This window comes from Bos indicus x Bos taurus, chromosome 20 (genome assembly GCF_003369695.1).
Source record: "Bos indicus x Bos taurus breed Angus x Brahman F1 hybrid chromosome 20, Bos_hybrid_MaternalHap_v2.0, whole genome shotgun sequence".
In the NCBI taxonomy this organism is placed as follows: domain Eukaryota; kingdom Metazoa; phylum Chordata; class Mammalia; order Artiodactyla; family Bovidae; genus Bos; species Bos indicus x Bos taurus.
In genome coordinates, this window is record NC_040095.1 from 32603033 (window position 1) to 32623690 (window position 20658).

At 41.2% G+C, this 20658-nt stretch overlaps 1 protein-coding gene across 1 annotated transcript in view; it reads left to right on the forward strand.

Moving 5' to 3' along the window:
• OXCT1 (3-oxoacid CoA-transferase 1) overlaps window positions 1-20658 on the forward strand; it is a 159273-nt gene that overhangs the window by 132039 nt on the left and 6576 nt on the right. The window contains exons 15-16 of the mRNA XM_027520028.1: window positions 12582-12662; window positions 19582-19683. Of these exons, the coding sequence (XP_027375829.1) occupies window positions 12582-12662; window positions 19582-19683 (183 nt within the window). The remainder of the gene's footprint in view (window positions 1-12581; window positions 12663-19581; window positions 19684-20658) is intronic.

The following is a 20658-nucleotide window of genomic DNA, read 5'->3' on the forward strand; positions in this document are numbered from 1 at the left end:
GCCTCCTCACAAGAGTTACCTCTGTATCACCATCCCACCCACACCGGCCATTTTCTGGGAGCATCAGGTTTCAGAAGTACCTCTTTCTTTTTTTTTCATTTTTTCCTGGTCAAAGCTCTCCTTACTTTGTTGAGATGGATATAAGCAAAATATTCATTTATTTTTTTATTGGCCATGTCATTTGGCTTGTGAGATTGAACTCCTTGCTCTCACTCAGCAGGGAGAGCAAGGAGCCCTAACCACTGGACCACCGCCAGAGAATTCTCTCAGCAAAATATTTAAAAGAAAGCAACGGAATTGTGTCACTTAGTACCCATCTCCCCTTCTTCCCTTTTGTATTAGAACCCTCCCAGGCTTTAGCTGGGCACATTGTAGCCCAGTGACAGACCACATTTTCCAGACCTCCCTTGCACGTTGTTCAGTCATGAAGTCGTGTCTGACTCTTTGCGATCCCATAGACTGCAGCACACTAGGCTTCCCTGTCCTTCACATCTCTCAGAGCTTACCCAAACTCATGTCCATTGAGTTAGTCATGCTATCCAACCATCTCATCCTCTGTCATCCCCTTCTTCTGCCGTCAATCCATGTGACCAAGTTGAGTCAGTGGGATTTCAGCATTTGAACCCATGTAATTTCTGGATCATACTCTTAAAGCCAAATTCTTTGGACTTTCTTTGCCCCTCTCTGGTCTTTTGAGAAAGACCTTAACTGTAGCCTTGGACCCAAAGTTGTAAACCACATGCTACCCCAATGCAAAGCTGTTCTCAACAACCTGGATCCCTAGACACCACATCCTCTTTTTTACTAGTTCCTCCAGGGCTCCATGTAACTTCATCCAAGGTCCTCTGCACCTCTGACTCTCTGCATCTCTCTTGGATGCTATATAAATTTTTGTCCCCAACTGTTATTCTTCACTTAGTGAATCCCTGATCCTTATGTCCACACTGGAATTGTCTGATGAATTCTAGGACTGTATTTCTTCCCTGTTAGATAACTCCCCCCAATTATTCCATAACTACCTCAACTATAACACTTATACAAGTAAAATCATCATTTCCTCTAAAAACCTCCCATCTGCTAGCCCAACTGAAGTGATGATGCCCCGCCCCTTCTGGAAATTACCTGTGGAATTTCTGCCCCTCCCTTGGCACCAAGCGCTGTGCGTATTGCATCCACAGCACCCCTGTAATCTGCTCTGTCCTGTGCATTTCTGCTTGTTTAGGTCCTTGTCACATCTACATAGCATCCCAAAGGTCCTCTTACTGCTAGACAGACTTTCTTTCCTGGTAACCAGTCATACCATGCCACTGCCAAAGTGGCTAGTCTCAAACTAAAGCTGGATTGAATTAGGGCCACGGAGGAACTCAAAAGCCTCTTGATGAAAGTGAAAGTGGAGAGTGAAAAAGTTGGCTCAAAGCTCAACATTCAGAAAACGAAGATCATGGCATCCGGTCCCATCACTTCATGGGAAATAGAAGGGGAGACAGTGGAAACAGTGTCAGACTTTATTTTTCTGGGCTCCAAAATCACTACAGATGGTGACTGCAGCCATGAAATTAAAAGACGCTTACTCCTTGGAAGGAAAGTTATGACCAACCTAGATAGCATATTCAAAAGCAGAGACATTACTTTGCCAACAAAGGTTCGTCTAGTCAAGGCTATGGTTTTCCTGTGGTCATGTATGGATGTGAGAGTTGGACTGTGAAGAAGGCTGAGCGCCAAAGAATTGATGCTTTTGAAGTGTGGTATTGTAGAAGACTCTTGAGAGTCCCTTGGACTGCAAGGAGATCCAACCAGTCCATTCTGAAGGAGATCAGCCCTGGGATTTCTTTGGAAGGAATGATGCTAAAGCTGAAACTCCAGTACTTTGGCCACCTCATGCCAAGAGTTGACTCATTGGAAATGACTCTGATGCTGGGAGGGATTGGGGGCAGGAGGAGAAGGGGACGACAGAGGATGAGATGGCTGGATGGCATCACTGACTCAATGGACATGAGTCTGAGTGAACTCCGGGAGTTGGTGATGGACAGGGAGGCCTGGCGTGCTGCGATTCATGGAGTCACAAAGAGTCGGACACGACTGAGCGACTGATCTGATCTGATCTGAGCCTCCCAGTCTTTTGTCATCAACTCCCCAGCAGCCCACCCCATTCTGTTTCCAGGGCTTCACTTCTTCTAAGATCTCCACAAATGCATCGTGTTGTTTCAAGTTCTTAGTTGTTTCCATGTTCTGTTCTCTTTTTTAAATGGCTCACTTCTACCTCTACCCCACCCAATATAAATGAGCCAGCTTTTTATGAATTTGCTGGCTTAGCACCTTCCATCCTCTGATGAATATTCTTTGATGCTTTTTCTGGAAATTTGGCAGAATTATTGTATGTAAGTATGTTAATTTACTTGTTTCTGCAGGCACCAAATATTTGTTGAGTACCTACTATATGCCGAGCACTATAATAGGCTCTGAGGAAGTTAGAAATAGAAAGATGTGGTCCTTCATTTAGACAGGTCAGAGTCTCACCGGGATAGAGTCATAGAAAGCAATACTTAGAATAGTTACACATCAGAGTGCACGTCATGGGATGCAGCATTTGCGTGGAGATCTGATGGATGGGGCAGAGTTTGCAGGGACCTGTGTGTTGCAGGTCAGGGGAACAGGCACTGGTGTTGGAGGGCAGTGCATGCTGAGATCCCTATTGTCAGAGAAACAAAGACGAGTTGGGTGGAAACACACACACACACAATTCTCCACACTGGTAGGAGTGATGTTTTAAAATATAAACCAGATTATATCACTTCTTTCTGGGCTCAGAAATCCTCCACGGCTTCCCATCTCCCTTAGATCAAGTTCAGAGTGCTACGTATTATCTCTAAGGCCCCCCCCTGGTTTGTCAACATCAATCGAAGTGCCTCTGTGATTCAAGCTCCTGGGATTCTCCCACTTGCCCACTGAGCTCTAGCCAGACTCTATTCCTGTAAGTTTCTGGAACATTCCAGACACCCTCTGCCTCGGGGCCTTTGTGCTTGTTACTCTCTGTGCCTGGAAAGCTCTTAGGTTATCTGCATGGCTCCCCTCCTCAGTTCAGTCAGATCTCTGTTGAGAATACCAGAGCAGCTTCCCCTGACTATTACACAAAATGAAATTCCCCCCTCTTCTGATGATTCTTCATCTCCTTTCTGCACTAGAATGTGAGTTCCATGAGGGCAGGGGCTCTTTCTATCACAACAGCTGAGGAAAATCATGCCCGGTGCATATTAGGAATCAGTAATTGTTGAATTCATTAATTTGAACATATTTGAACACTTTTAACTTTTTCCAAGCAGTTACATGTTCATAAACTGCCTCTATTTTATCATTATAACACTCTTTTGAGGTAAGTCTTAACTGTTTTCCTTCTAAAGATAATCCAGCCAAATTTCCTGGAGATTAAACATTCTGATAAAGGTCAGGTAGAAAATTAAGACCAAGTAGAAAATTAAGACCAGACGCAAGCTGAGAACCTATATATCCTGCCTCCCTTTTCTGTTACTAAACTTTTCTGTCTGGCAACTACCATCATCACTAACAAGATAAAGGAAAGTGCTTTGTTCTCAGTATTGTGTACTGGAAATGTGTTCCTAAGGGTATAACTCTCAGAGCACAAAAGCAAAGAAATTCAGTCATAGTTGTCATTTATTGGAAACAGGCAAAGCTCCAGTACTTATTTTTGAGAACATAAATGAGAGCTCTATTTCTGAAACAGGCTTAGGTTTTATTTTTATTACAGTAGGAGGCCTGGATTCTAAAGAATAAAAAGAGTCATAATTATATTGTTACGAAGCTGAGGATAAATCTTTGTGAATAATATTTTTATTAAGTCTAATCCGTATCTGATAGCAAAGCAGTCATATCAAAATCTTGAATACTGTTTTACTTTGTCTTTGCTTTTTTAATATAATGTAACTTATTTTTTAACTTTTATATTGGGGTATAGTTGATCAACAACGTTGTGTTAGTTTCAGGTGTACAGCAAAGTGATTCAGTTATACATATACATATGTCTATTCTCTTTCAAGTTCTTTTCCCATTTAGGTTATTAAAGAATATTGAGCAGAGTTCCCTGAACTATACAGTAGACTCTTGTTGATTATCTGTTTTAAATATAGCAAGGCGTATAGGTCAATTCCCGAGAAGGCAGTGGCACCCCACTCCAGTACTCTTGCCTGGAAAATCCCATGGATGGAGGAGCCTGGTAGGCTGCAGTCCATGGGGTCGCTAAGAGTCAGGCACGACTGAGCGACTTCACTTTCACTTTTCACTTTCATGCATCGGAGGAGGAAATGGCAACCCACTCCAGTGTTCTTGCCTGGAGAATCCCAGGGACGGGGGAGCCTGGTGGGTTGCCGTCTATGGGGTCGCACAGAGTAGGACACGACTGAAGCAGCTTAGCAGCAGCAGCAGCAGCAGCAGCATAGGGTCAATTCCAACCTCCCATCTGTCCATCCTCCCCACCCTTCTCCCCAGTGAGAAGTTTGTTCCCCCCAATGAGAAGTTTGTTCTCTAGGTCTCGGATTCTGTTTCATATATAATTTCATTTGTCTTTTTTTGTCATGAAGTTGAGAATAAATCTTTGTGAATAATACTTTTAGTAAGGCCATTTCATATATGATAGCAAAGGTGTCATATGGAAATCTTGAATACTGTTTTACCTTGTCTTTGTTTTGTTTTTTTGTGCAGAGGAATTATACAAAGTATAGATGAGATTTATTCATCCTTTTTAATTTGGATCAAATATATTACCAAAAGCTGCAAATATGAAAGAGTTTTTTAAAAAATGCTTTCTCAGAAACATCCTTGAGATAATTTTCTGCGATGTTGAAAAGTATCCCAAGATAAAGTATTCTTCTGTGAGGATAATTCATAATTAACAGTTTCATTTGGTTTAATTTTTTTTTTCATTCATAAGAGCTTGCCGCTGTTTTATAATTTGTTAATGAAACTTCTTCGCTAGGCTTGTTTGGGAAAAAAAAAACAATCAGCTCAGATCAGATCAGTCACTCAGTCGTGTCCGACTCTTTGCGACCCCATGAATCGCAGCACGCCAGGCCTCCTTGTCCATCACCAACTCCCAGAGTTCACTCAGACTCATGTCCATCGAGTCAGAGATGCCATCCAGCCATCTCATCCTCTGTCGTCCCCTTCTCCTCCTGCCCCCAATCCCTCCCAGCATCAGAGTCTTTTCCAATGAGTCAACTCTTGGCATGAGGTGGCCAAAGTACTGGAGTTTCAGCTTTAGCATCATTCCTTCCAAAGAAATCCCAGGGCTGATCTCCTTCAGAATGGACTGGTTGGATCTCCTTGCAGTCCAAGGGACTCTCAAGAGTCTTCTCCAACACCACAGTTCAAAAGCATCAGTTCTTCAGAGCTCAGCCTTCTTCACAGTCCAACTCTCACATCCATACATGACCACAGGAAAAACCATAGCCTTGACTAGACGGACCTTTGTTGGCAAAGTAATGTCTCTGCTTTTGAATATGCTATCTAGGTTGGTCATAACTTTCCTTCCAAGGAATAAGCGTCTTTTAATTTCATGGCTGCAGTCACCATCTGTAGTGATTTTGGAGCCCAGAAAAATAAAGTCTGACACTGTTTCCCCATCTATTTCCCATGAAGTGGTGGGACCGGATGCCATGATCTTCGTTTTCTGAATGTTGAGCTTTAAGCCAACTTTTTCACTCTCCACTTTCACTTTCATCAAGAGGCTTTTGAGTTCCTCTTCACTTTCTGCCATAAAGGTGGTTTCATCTGCATATCTGAGGTTATTTATTGATATTTCTCCCGGCAATCTTGATCCCAGCTTGTGTTTCTTCCAGTCCAGCGTTTCTCATGATGTACTGTGCATAGAAGTTAAATAAGCAGGGTGACGATATACAGCCTTGACGTACTCCTTTTCCTATTTGGAACCAGTCTGTTGTTCCATGTCCAGTTCTAACTGTTGCTTCCTGACCTGCATACAAATTTCTCAAGAGGCAGATCAGGTGGTCTAGTATTCCCATCTCTTTCAGAATTTTCCACAGTTTATTGTGATCCACACAGTCAAAGGCTTTGGTATAGTCAATAAAGCAAAAATAGATGTTTTTCTGGAACTCTCTTGCTTTTTCCATGATTCAGCGGATGTTGGCAGTTTGATCTCTGGTTCGTCTGCCTTTTCTAAAACCAGCTTGAACATCAGGAAGTTCACGGTTCACATACTGCTGAAGCCTGGCTTGGAGAATTTTGGGCATTACTTTACTAGCATGTGAGATGAGTGCAATTGGTGTAGGGGCACTCTGTAGGGGATGTTGGAGATGGTTTCTCCAGGGTAGATGACACCAGAGCCAAGTCATGAAGAGTGGGGCGGGTGTTGACATTCAAATGTGGGGTAAAGGGGTACATGGAGTGTGTTTCAGGTGGCATGAACACACGCTTGAAGACTTGTTCCCTTAAGGAGCAACCACCTTCTAGACTTTGCCTTCTTTGTACTTGATCACAGGGCTTTCCCAAAGAAGATGCCTGAAATAAGAAATAATATTGGGGCACATTTAAGAAACACTTAACAGAAAAGATGGGCATGAAATGGGGTTTTATGTAAATCAAAGTCTTACATGAATGCTCTGTTGCCTCCGATAAATGAAGTGTTGACATGGAATGCAAAAATCACTGTAAAAAAGAGAACTTGTTATCTTGGATTAAGTTTATTATGATAACATGAAGCTTGTTGAAATGATGACATGAGGTTTATTATCATTTAACCAGAATTATTTATACTTAAGACTTTAGCAAAATTGCACACAGATTATCTAAAGAATTAAAGAGACATCACCATGAAGCAAGTAATAGAAAGTATTTGGTTGGATAAAAAGAAAATGGTGGTTTCCTAGATTTTGTAGGAGGCCTGTAAGTGATGCAGTGGAGAAGAGAAAAGCTGGAGAAGCAGGTGGAGGAAAGAGATATAAATGTTCACCAAGGTTAGATGAAGTTAGCAAAGAAGGAAATATATATAAAAATCAGAAGCCTTGAGGACCAGTCAGAGCTTTTTTGATGCTTCACTTGGTGTCTGGTCATCTACCTTTTTTGACATTTCTTCATGGAGAAAGAAAGGAGCAGATTGATGGAGATGAACAAGACACCACTAACCCTAAAAATTCGGATATAGAGTCAATCCCTCCCACTATACTGCACGTTCAGAACATTTCTTCCTACCGTGATCAGGTAAGGAAGAAAGAAGACTTGGCAGTTGAAAAGAAAACCACAGCACAAAGAATTTAAAGGACCAAATGACAATTAAATGGAAGAGTTAAAATGAAACACCTGGTCTTTGGACTCCTAATAAAGTGTTCTTTGCTACCACACTACACTACATCTCTTTTTTGGGATTTATTTTTTATTGCTAAAAACCCAGCGATTGTTCCTGCTTTGTGAATCATAGCACATTGTAAGGCTCAGCCTGGCGTGGTTAGAATAGAGTGCTCAAGTGAGAGTTAGTCATATTTTGGCTTCATAGCTAACCTACTGTTGAATATTGAAACTGTGACATTCTTTAATCCTTCTGCATCTCATTTTCTCTTCTTCCTTGATCTGTGTTATGTCTTGAAGCTCAGTGTGAATGGAGTCATCTAGATACCTTGTTCTTACCACAAGAATACCGTTGGTGCTACCATCCTAGGCCAGCCATATGCTAAGTCGCTTCAGTCGTGTCCAACTCTGTGCGACCCCACAGACGGCAGCCCACCAGGCCCCCGCCGTCCCTGGGATTCTCCAGGCAAGAACACTGGAGTGGGTTCCCATTTCCTTCTCCAATGCATGAAAGTGAAAAGTGAAAGTGAAGTCGCTCAGTCGTGTCTGACTCTTAGCGACCCCGTGAACCGCAGCCTACCAGGCTCCTCCGTCGATGGCAGGAGCATTTTCATTTCCTCCGTTCATTTTCTGGGTAAGAGTACTAGAGTGGGTTGCCATTGTCTTCTCCGCCAGCCATATGGTTTGCTCCCAAATATGGGTTGCGGTTTCATTGGTTCTTTGGGTCTCGGGAATTTTGTTTAGGCCATTTTCTGTGTAATTCTGTGTTCAACTTCATTGAGGAACTTAAGACTTCCTGAAAAATTCCCTGGTGGTTTAGTTGCTAAGTTGTGTAGGACTCTTTGTGACCCCATGGACTGTGTCCATGTAGGTCCCCATATAGCCTGTCAGGCTCCTCTGTCCATGGGATTTTTCAGGCAAGAATACTGGAGTGGGTTGCCATTGCCTTCTCCAGGGGATCTTCCCCACCCAGGGATCAAACCTGTGTCTCCTGCACTGCAGGCAGATTGTTTACCATCTGAGCCACCAAGAAAGCCTAAAGAATTCCCTAGTAGATTGTAGAAATGTTCAGTGTATGTTATGTAAACAGTTCAAGGTTACTGAGCACTTGCTAAGTGCTGGACACTTACAGTCACCCCTGAGGTATAGCAGATGGATAAGACACAGGATCCTTGACCAGCTAGTGTGGAGTGGAGTGAGGTTTTACACTCAGGTCCTTGACTCTGCTCTGAATCACTGAGCTGTACTGTTTACATGGAAAATGGTTTCTGAAAGGTGTGTTTTGGTGATGTGCTGTGCTGTGCTTAATCGTTCAGTCACGTTCGTCTCTTTTTGGCCCCATGGACTGTAGCCCGCCAGGCTCCTCTGTCCATGGGGATTCTTCAGGCAAGAATACTGGTTGCCATGGCCTCCTCCAGGGGATCTTCTAAAGCCAGAGATTGAACCCAGGTCTGCTGCATTGCAGGTGGATTCTTTACTGTCTGAGCCACTAGGGGAAGTCCAGGAACACTGGAGTGGGTAGCCTATCCCTTCTCCAGGGGATCTTCCAGCCCAGGAATTGAACTGAGGTCTCCTGCCTTGCAGGCGGATTCTTTACCAGCTGAGCTACCAGGGAAGCCCTTCTGTCTTGGTAGGGCACAATTAATTCTGGTAGTTGAAATTCTCCAAAACCAGAGTTGGTTGTTCATTGGAACCCAAGTGGCTGCTTTCACACCAGATGTAGGTCTTGCTCAAATAACGGGAACAAAGTAAGAGCTCCCCACAGAAAAACGTTCCTTGGAGGCCCACAGATTGTTCACTTTGTTCACATGCAGACCTGGAATTCATTGTGACATGTCTTATTTGAGTTGTATGAAGTGCAAGGAGTCCTGACAACTATAGCAGTTCGAATGTTCATCATTAATCTCAGCTCTGTAATTAAGCGTCTGTGACATGTGCAAGCTTTCTTTGAAATCTGGGAATGAAAATAGACCATTAACAATGAAGCAGAAATGAGGTTTTATTTCTACAGCTATAAGTTTTCTTACACAGTAAAATCTAGAAACATACAGTTTGTTGTTAAAAGTGTAATGTCTATCCACTCTCTCTATATATATTTAGCACTAATTTTGACTAAATTAAAGTAATACAGTTTGTCAGTTTTTGAGATTCACCTAAGATTCCCAATGGAATTCCCCTTGTTTCCCCATTCATTCGTTCAAAAAACACTGAATATCTTTTGTGCCATACACTGGATTAAGTATACTAAAGCCTCTTAATTACTCGTATGTTGGTGCATCGACATGTTATTACAAGGAGTAAAATCTTAAGCCCAGTTATTTGAAATCCTTTGCTTCTGATCATACTTAGTATGATAGCAGTTTTGAGAGAGACATAAGCCAGCTAGCAGTGCATAATTGAGAAGGTAAAACTTGGAGATGGCTCAAGATGGTGATGGCATCATGTGTGGGGTTTTTAGACCCAACATGGAAGCAGTAGGAACATTTTTGCCATTTTAAATAGAGGATCTAAAATGTGACAAATTAGCCTTCAGCCTCAAGGGAAATAGTAATTTAAGCTCCTGGTGCTTGATCCTTAGAAAGGAGCTTCATCATAATCAGAAGAAAATGATCTGAAGATCAGATCATTAGAGCTAATGTTTCAGCTGTGCTCCAGAGATGTGCCCCATCGGTCACCTCTGCACTGCACGGGGTTGGGGGAGTAGGGAATGGTGGAAAGGGGTTGGTGGTTGAAAACCTGCTTCCCATCTCAATCCCTCTTTCATGTTTGAAGAAAAGGCAGTGTAGCTGAAGGAAACTTTGAAAAAAAATATGAGTATAGACCAGCACACACAGTTTACCAATGAGCGAACGGAGGCCCAGATATATTCCAGGAAAGGCAAATAGCTATATAAGAAAGTGAATATAATCATGGTTTTCTACACTGCCTGGGGTATCAGTGAGCCGTTGTACAGTCATTTTGCCAGCATAGTGTAAATTCTGACTATTGAGTTATATACGAATTGTGACATAGCTACGCTGGGTGAACTGAAGATGATGAAGCATGGGGGTTTGCAGGAGAGGAAAGTCTTCATGTGCCCCTGTAAGAAGTTAATAGATAATACCTAAAGCTGATTAATTAAAACATAAATAGCTTTGTCAACATAGCATTTAAAAATGCAGAGGTTCAATGGAACAGAATACAGAGCCCAGAAATAAAATCACACACCTTTGGTCAATTAATCTTCAACAAAGGAGGCAAGAATATACAATAGAGAAAAAAACCGTGTCTTCGATAAGTTGTGGGGAAACTGGACAGCTACATGTAAAGAATGAAATTAGAACACTACCTAACACCATACACAGAAATAAACTCAAAATGGCTTAAAGACTTAAATATAAGACATGACAACATAAAACTAGAAGAAAACATAGACAAAACAGTCTCTAACATAAATTATGGCAGTATTTTTTTAGAGCAGTCTCTCAAGGCAGTAGAAATAAAAGCAAAGATAAACAAGTGGAACCTAACCAAATTTATAAGCTTTTGCACAGCAAAGGAAATCATAAAATGAAAAGATGATCTACAAGCTGGGAGGAAATATTTGAAAAAAATGGAACCAACAAGGTCTTAATTTCTAAAATATACAAACAGCTCATACAACTCAATAACAAAAAACCAGACAACCCAATGAAAAAATGGGCAGAAGACCTAAATAGATATTTCTCCGAAGAAGACATACAGATGGCCAATAAGCACATGAAAAGATGCTCAACATTACTAGTTATTAGAGAAATGCAAATCAAACTACATTGAGGTACCACCTCATTCCAGTCAGAATGGCCATCATTAAAAAGTGTAAAAATGGTAAATGCTGCAGAGGGTGTGGAGAGAAGGGAACCTTCTTACACTTTTGGTGGGAATGTAAATTGGTACAGCCACTGTGGAAAACAGTATGAAGGTTCCTTAGAAAACTAAAAATAGAGTTGTCCTGTGAGTTAGCAGTCCCATTCTTGGGCATATATCTGAACAAAATTCTAATTTTAAAAGATACAGGCACGCTTACGTTCATAGCAACACTACTTATAATAGCCAAGAAATGGAAACCTACATGTCCATTGACAAATGAATGGATAAAGAAGATATCTATATATATGTATATATAGATATATATGTATACACACACATATATATAATATTGCCTATCAAATAATAATATCCCACATTAATTAATATATATATACTAGAGTACTACTACTCAGCCATAAAAAAGAATAAAATAATGCCATCTGTAACTACATGGATGAGTCTAGAGATCATATTGAGTGAAGTAAGTCAGACAGGGAAAGAAAAATACCTATGATATCACTTTCATGTGGTATCTAAGATACGACACAATGAACTCATCTATGAAACAGAAACAGCCTCACAGACATAGAGAACAGAATTCCTGTAAGGAATTCTCTGGCAGTCTGGTGGTTAGGACTCAGCATTTTCATTGCTTAGGGCTCAGGTTTGATCCCTTTTTGGAAAACTAAAGTCCCACAAGCCATGTTGCTCAGCCAAAAAAATAAAAAGAAAAAGAAACAGACTTGTGAAAGCAGGTGGGCAGGGGAGGGTTGAATTGGGAGTCTGGGTCTAGTAGATGCAAGCTATTGTATATAGGGTGGATAAACAACAAGGTCCTGTCGTATAGCATGGAAAACTATAGTTAATATCCTGTAGTAAGCCATAGTAGATAGTAAAATTTGTTATAAAATAAAAAAATTTAAAATGCAGAGGTAAGAAGAAAATGTATAGAAGTATATAGAAAAATGCTAAATAAAGTTGAAATTGATTTCCTGTTCAGAGCATGTCTAAGGATACGAGGGGAGTCCAGAGCTTCTGTTTTCTGTGAATGTATTACTTTTTCAACAAATAAAAATAAAACTTGAAGGAATGTATAATATGCATTTGTATCCTATGTATGCCCCCTACCCTTGGTAGAAAAATAACTCATTTGTCAAGGAGACCCTTCCTTGGGAGATCTAAGGGTGGAGGCTTAGATCAAATCTGTGGCTGGCTGTTTCCCAGCTAAACCAGTTATGCCTTTGGCTACTCATTTGTATTTCTCCTTAAATTACTGTAGGAACACAAGCCGCCTCCAGAAAGGTGAAAGCATGATGGCGCAAGTTTTTGAAACAGCCTGTACTTAGGAGACAATTTCTCTGATAATTCCTTTTGTCCTATCTTATACCAATTCTAAATAAGAATCAGCCCCTAACTACTCTTTTTGATGTTTTTTAAAACAGGGAAATGCACATAAAATCATGGAGAAATGTACATTACCTCTAACAGGAAAGCAGTGTGTCAACCGTATCATTACTGAAAAGGTAAAGTGCCTTTCTCTTTCATTTCCTCTAGTGCCTGCTACCTTTTTTAAAAAATGTGTAAGCATTTTAGAACTTTTTGTTACTTTCTAAAAGTGTATTACATTGGTAGTCATGGGATTAATTTAATCCGTGGGTAGACTGAATAGGAAGATTCATCAATTTAATGTTTCTGGATGCAGAATTCTTAAGTGAACTTCTCTGGAAATATACATATACACACAAAATGAACTATTGCCCTTGGTAACTTTGACAGTGTGATACAAATAAAAGTTATATTGAGCCTTATGACTAATACAATAGATGATCTATACAAAGTTAAGAATATATTTATCATTCCTGTCTTCTTTGATTTCCTGAATTGCAAATACATATTGTTGGATCTCATTTTAGGAAACTCAGTAAAAATTAGGTTTTAACCATTTAGGTGCAAATTGCAGTATGGCCCCACAGTGAACCAAAAAATCTATTCTTTGGTTCTTGCATAAAGCGGACTTCAGAACACACTTGCGTTTTAGAGGACCTCTAGATATTATCTTCTTTGATAGAAAAGTGTTACTGGTAAATTGAAACTGAGAACAGCATGACTGCAGGTGCTGTAGTTCCTTTCCGACCCAGATTTGAACCTGAGATGCTGGAATGACATTGCTCTCGTAAGTGAGCCAGGAGGGTGTCATTTTCATTGTTTTGATTCAGTATTTTGATGAACCACAGGACAGAATTCTCTAGATCTAGAGTCTGTTTGTTTTTTCGTAATGGTGCTGTTCCTTTTGGCCTCAGTCAGGTTTAGAACCCTCATTCAGTTGTGGTACGAAGCACCCTAAAGCAGCCTTTTGAAGTAGAAGGCTTATAATACTTTTCAGAAGCCACATTTTAAGGAGAGTTTTGTCCTAAAATGGTGCCTGCCCCTAGGGCAGTTTATATCCATAAAGATGACATATAGAGAAGAACAAGCAGATAAAAGGGCACAAATCTAACCTACCATTTATTCCAAGTCTTATCATTTCTTAAACTCCTCCACAATCATGGACAGAACTTGTTGAAAAGAATCCATTACTTTGAAATCAAAGACAAAACAGTCCTTGCTCCTGTTTTCTTTAATAAAGTGATGGCGGTACAGCTCCTACGGGTAACCCCAGCTACGTTTTACCCCCGATCTTCCTCTTCTCCCTGTAGCCCCCCTTCACGTGCGCCCTCACCGTGTTCTTACCAGTTTAATGTTTTCATGTGGAACCACTCCCATTCAACTCTGCCTCCCCAGATTCTACCCATCTTTTAATATAATTTCCAGCTTCATCATGAAGAGGTTTCCGATAACTTAGCACTCACAATTTCATCCTCAGAGTGGCCCACCGTTCATTTTGGCACTTACCCTCTAATATAGCGACCCCCAGCCCCTGGGTACCCGTCTTAAACCTGGTTGGCACAGCCGGAGGTGAGCGTTAAGATGAGCAACCAAAGCTTCGTCTGCTTCTTCCCGTCGCTCCCTGTCTTTCACATTACCACCTGAACCATCCCACCTGCTACCCCCAGTCTGTGGAAAAATTGTCCTCCACTAAACCAGTCCCTGGTGCCAAAAAAGCTTGGGAACCACTGATTACATGCCTGCATTTTCTCATGAGATTACGTATATGTTATTTAACTTTGCTGCCATTTAAAAAAGCTTTCTACCCTTTCTCTCCATCTGCATTATTGTTTTTTACATTCTTTCATTCCATAAGTATTTCTGAGCTCCTTCTCTGAGGCAGGCTATTGCCAACAGTGGGCTCAGAAAGGAGGACAGTCTACTGCCCAGGAGCACATTCAGGTGGAGCTGACCTCAAGCATCCAGAGGTGCCAGCAGTTAGAGTAATGCATGTAGTAGAGTCCACAGAAGAGATGTGCCAGATCGGATGCTGAGCTGGGAACATAGAGGAAGGCTGCTTAGCAGGCTCAAGAGAGTCTCAGGAAAGCTTCTAAGTGGTATCAGATATAAGCTTTTCTCTTTCTCTCTCTCTTTTTTCTTTTTGGCCACACTGCACAGCTTGTATGATCTTAGTTCCCCAATACCAGGGTCTGAACCCGGGCCCTAGTAGTCTCAGCGGTAAAGAATCCGCCTGCCAACACAGGAGACATGGGTTTGATTCCTGGGTCAGAAAGATCCCCTGGAGAAGAAAGTGGAAACCCACTCTAGTATCTTTGTCTGGGGAATCCCATGGACAGAGAAGCATAGCAGGCTACAGTCCATGAGGTCGCAAATAGTTGGACAGAACTGAGGGTCTCAGTGAAACAAAAAAACAACTCTCGGCAGTGAGAGCTAAGAGTCCTAACCACTGGACCACCAGGGAATTCCCATCAAATATAAGCTTTTAACTGCAAGGCATTTCACAGTCTGAATCTTTTCTCCTCCAGTCTGTTGCTCTCTTTTTGCCTTAACATTCTCCCCACCTCTACCGTCCTAAATGCTGTGAACTATGTGGCATCACTTACACCTTCCCCCACAACACACACCGTGTTCTTCTGGGACTTTGCACATCCTGTCTCTCTCCCTGGCATGCTCTTCCCACCCTAGCCATCTCGCTATTTCCTGCTCATCTTTTATGTCTCAGCTACTTATTCTTCTGGCAAACCTTCCCTATCTCTCCCCAAGTCTTGTCATTGCTTCCCTGAGTCTTAGGACTCCACCCTAACAGCACTGTATTGAAATAACCTCCAAGCTCTGCCTGTCTCACTTATTACTGTTTATCTAACATTGAGCATAATGCTTGACCTGTACACAGTGAATGCCTGTTGAGTAAATACCATACGTTCCTTGATGAGAAATTAATAGATTGAGTGATGAGTCTTGAAAAATAAACATGAGTTTTTATAAGTGAAAATAAGACCAAAGAGGCCCTTCTAGGCAAAAGAAATAAAATAGGCAGGGTCACAGAGGTATTAAAACACAGCTTACTCAAGGACTTGCATATGGGACAGTGTGGAGCATGGGACAGCATGGAGTGAGGGTATAGCCAGGGATTTTGAAGGCTGAAGATGAAAAGCCAGTGAGGGGCCAAATTATGAAGGAATGTGAATATATTGTTAATAAATTTGGGTTTTATATAGAAGGCAGTTGGGAGCCCTTCATGATTTTTAATGGACTTTGCCCTTGTGGCTCAGCTGATAAAGAATCTGCCTACAGTGTGGGAGACCTGGGTTGGGAAGATCCCCTGGAGAAGGGAGAGGCTATCCACTCCAGTATTCTGGCCTGGAGAATTCCATGGACTGTATAGTCCATGGGGTCACAAAGAGCTGGACACAATTGATCGAATTTCCCTTTCACTTTCATGATTTTTAATAGCTGGGGACACCATTGATTAGCGGAGAAGGCAATGGCACCCCACTCCAGTACTTTTGCCTGGAAAATCCCATGGACAGAGGAGCCTGTTAGGCTGCAGTCCATGGGGTCAGGAAGAGTCGGACATGATTGAGTGACTTCACTTTGACTTTTCACTTTCATGCATTGGAGAAGGAAATGGCAACCCACTCCAGTGTTCTTGCCTGGAGAATCCCAGGGATGGGGGAGTCTGGGGGGCTGCCGTCTCTGGGGTCACACAGAGTTGGACACGACTGAAGCGACTTAGCAGCAGCAGCAGTAGCAGCCATTGATTAGATGTTCATTTTGTAGAGCCAAGAGAAGCAAATGGCAACGCACTCCAGTGTTCTTGCCTGGAGAATCCCATGGACAGAGAAGCCTGGTAGGCTGGAGTCCATGGGGTCGCACAGAGTCGGACACAACTGAAGTGACTTAGCAGCAGCAGCAGCAGCAAAGAGCCATGTGGTTTTTACATAGAGTAGGGGGAGAAACCATGAGACTCCCTTCAGGTATCTTGGTCAGAAATATCAAGGTCCTAAACCACAAGACCCAAAGAGAGATTTCAGAAAGATTTAGGAGATGGACACAGCCTAACTTGGTGATGAATGGGGCATAGTACTAAGGCAGAGGTGATTCCTGAGTTTTCTGGCTAGAGTCATGGTTTACCTCTTTTATCTTTAATGAAGCCTGGCTCTGCAGGAAGAGAAAGGGAGGAGCAAGGAAAGGCAGCGAAAAAATAGGTTTTGTTTGAACATACTCAATTTGATATTCCTGAGTAAGGTGACATCGAAAGTATCCAGTCTGAGATTTCTGATAAACAAGTGGAGATGGGTATCTGGAGCTCAGAGAAGTCACAGTTTGAAGGAATATGTGAACTCATTAGCAGACGGGGGTAACTGGAACCTAACCTGTAGGTGGCGTTGTGTAGATAAAGGGAGCTAGGTGTGGCACTTTGGGTGCCTCAGGGAATGGAGTAGGTAGGGTATTTCCCCTGTGCTCTATACATAGTAGATGCTTAATAAATGCTGCCTTGCTATTAACTTTAATGATTGTGAACACTGCCAGAGCAGATGTGGGACTAGAATTCCATTTTCAGCTCTTAAGGAAAGTTCCATTAGTTGCCTGCCATTTGAAAGAGGCTTCAGAGATATTTCGACTCTGCTTTCTTGGTTTTGTGTTGCTAGAATGATGGGATGATAGATACCTTCCTCAACAGCACTTGGGCTGTGACTAATTGCTTTATCCATAATGCAGCCTGTTACGGTGGTGAAAAAATAATAAAATTATTCATCTGTAAAACAAAGTAATTGAAATATTATTCTTGGTAGTTGAACAGTTGGCTGTAGCTTTTAGATTTTAGTGTCTGTCTTTTATCAAGTTTTTGTTTACACTTTATATGACTAAGTGGGGAATCTCCCTCAATATTTCAAAAGTAGATTTCTCATTTTTTTTAAAATTCATAATGTTTAGTTTTCTAATATATGACCTTGAGAGCTAATTAGGGATTGATAAAGATGTTAATAAAAGGTTTTTAAAAGCAATGTCATTTGCCACAGAGTTTATCTTCTTGATCACCGAAGCTTTATACTCATAATACCACAGTTATACACAATAAGGCTCTTTTTCTCTTATTTGTTCCATTTTGATAAATTTGTGGTTGTTCATAATACAAGGGAAAGAATATAGTATGAATGATGCTCCAGACACATTTTCTGCAAATAAAAAGTTGCCAATTAAAAAAAAATTATAATTGTCATTTTGAAATTGAATAACCTACTGCATCATATGGGCGTTCCTCACTGATAATTTTTCCCCCTCAAAACATATTTCAGCTGAAAAGTTTCTTTAGGAACATAAAAATATGGAAACAAAAAAGTTTGCTGAAATAAATCATCCCAAATGTAAATCATCTTTTCCAGTAAAACCAATCAGGTGTCTATTCATCAAACAAAGCAAATATCACTAGTCCCCTTAATGTTTTGCTCCTGAGGAGAAATATCAATTATCTGGAGACAGATAATCATTTGGAGGCTTTAATTTGTGTTCACACACATATGCACATGTGGGAGAAAGAATATGCCTCTGTGGTGTCCTTGCTATGTCTCAGGCATGAGGCCAGCTGCTCCGAGTAGGTTTGTTATTATATTTGTCCTGTATAACAATCTTGGGAAGTAGGTTTGTTTGACATACATCTACAGATGTGAAGACAGGTTCAGCAAAGATTGCATAGCTATTGCCAGCTGAGCTGGAATTCCAGTTCATCTTGAAAGCCAGGATTCTTTCTGCTACATATTGTTGTGTCTTCTTTTTTATTATTTTTAAAATTTCTATTTTATATTGGAGTACACATTGCTGTGTCTTTTTAATAGCCTCCAGGAGTGTGTTTAAAAATGTCAATTTAGGGATGGACTTCCAAGCTAGATGAAAATAAAGATTCTAAGGCTGCAAATAATAGTTGAATTTAAAGTAATTCCAGAGGAGATGAGAGATCTGGGAAGCATAAAAAGTTTAAGTCTGAGGAAGACTGACCTTGAAAACTGGAAGAGGGAACAGTTCCTGTGCATGGAGGACAACTTACTGTAGAGTCCATGAGTGAATGTTTAGGAAAGCAGTTTTGCTTCTTGCAGTTAGAGCTTCCCATTGGTAGGTAATCTGCCTTAGAAAGTGAGCCTTCTACTACTAGAAGTTTCTAAACAAAGCCCCAGAGACCATCTCAGAAGAATGCTTTGAAGAATTCTTGTATGGAAGATTTTATTGCATGACTTTGTGGGTCCCTTCTACTCAATTTGTTGCTTTACCAAGAGTGACCACATGTGTTCTGTATCAGACACAGCTGGTTGAGCCTACCTGCTTGGGTCAAGCTATACCAATTGGCACCACCATCACCTAGTATAACCAATCAGAATGTTGAAATGCAGTGTTTAGGGTGAGGTGAGCCTTCTCATGCTTGTCCTAAACGTGAGCATCTTCATTTGATTTCCATACCAGAGGGAGAGTCACTATGCTTTCAGACCTGTGTGTTTTCACAGGACTTAAGGGAAAGCTTTAATGTTTACGTGGGGGAGGGAGTTGTCTTTCAGGGCAAACTGTCCCTTTACAATTAACTCCTAGCTACTTCAGAGCACCTGCTTTTGTTTCCAGTAATTTACTGAGAAGCATCAGTCAACTTTCCCCCATCATTCCTGTCCTTTCACCTTCTAAATCTCTCCTTCCTCCCTGCTTTTCTTCCTCCTTTTTTTTCAGATCATTGTTAAATGCCAAATTAAATTTTGACCAAAAGTGTTAGATCTAACAAAAGGAAAGTAGTTAAAAAAAAACTGGTTATAATAGTGGCAAATGCCATCAATAGTCAGCATTTATTTATTTTCTGGCATCAACAGCGCTCCCCAACTAATTGCCAATTAAGGCATTGGCGTTTATTCTCACCAAAATATAGTAGTTACAGTTGACACGTTTTCATTGCTGATTTTCAGTCTTTTACCCTGGGTCTTTTCTGTCCTTAAAAAACTTGTGAGGTTATTTCTGTTTCGTGCTATAAAATAATTACAGTGATAGGAATAGTCATTGTCATCTTCTTGATTTTGACAGGCTGTGTTTGATGTGGACAGCAAAAAGGGTCTGACTCTTATTGAACTCTGGGAAGGCCTGACAGTGGATGACATAAAAAAGAGCACTGGGTGTGATTTCACAGTAAGTGTTTCTATGAACAAATCCAGCTACTTGTCCTGTACCCCGAGCTTGGTTAATGGGTATTTATGGGACATGAACCATTAATTTGTGATCATTTTTGGAGTTGACCTTTGCAGGAACAGGAGTGGAAGGATGGGTGCCTCCAATGAGAGCAGGTGGGAGCAGGAACAGGCTCTGACTCAGGGGACAGGGTTGGCTCAGGGATCAGAAGCAGGAGGGGGAGGAACCACTAGGAGCTGCTGCAAACAGCAGGTTGAGCTTGAGCTCTAAGCTATTTACTGTAACATTCCTTGCAGTCCTCTGTTCCTGGGTTATGTATTGGGCACAGCCAAACTTAATTAACTAAAAAATGTGAGCCACACACAGACAAATGATACTTCCTTATTTTGAAACGTATGTGTGGAATTTGATTTTCTCTCTGATTAACTTCTTTGCCTGATCATTCCGTCTATGGGCGATCCTCGAATGTTGAGCTTTTAACACCACTGGATTGATAATCACAAAATAGATGATTCCTGTATTTGAAGAAAAACTGTGCTTTAAAACTCTGACTTACAAAGCATATAAGAACATCGGGAGTATCCACTAAGAAATCTCCAAATCCCTTTTTTAAACAAAGAGAATAAAGTCCACGGGGTCACTCAGTTGTGTCCAGTTCTTTGCGATCCCATGGACTGTAGCCCGCCAGGCTCTTATGTCCATGGAATTCTTCAGGCAAGAATACTGAAGTCGGTAGCCATTCCCTTCTCCAGGGGATCTTCCCAACCCAGGGATCAAACCTGTGAATCTGTGCCTCCTGCATTGGCCGGCGGATTCTTTACTACTACTACCAGCTCGGGCCTGATAATATAAATAATAGCCTTTTAATATAAGAGCTTATTTGTGAATCACCAATCACCAAACTAATGGGATTGGGCAGAGAGTTCAGTCCATTTAGAGTTAATTGAAAGTAAAGGTGAAATGTGTCTGAAAAAT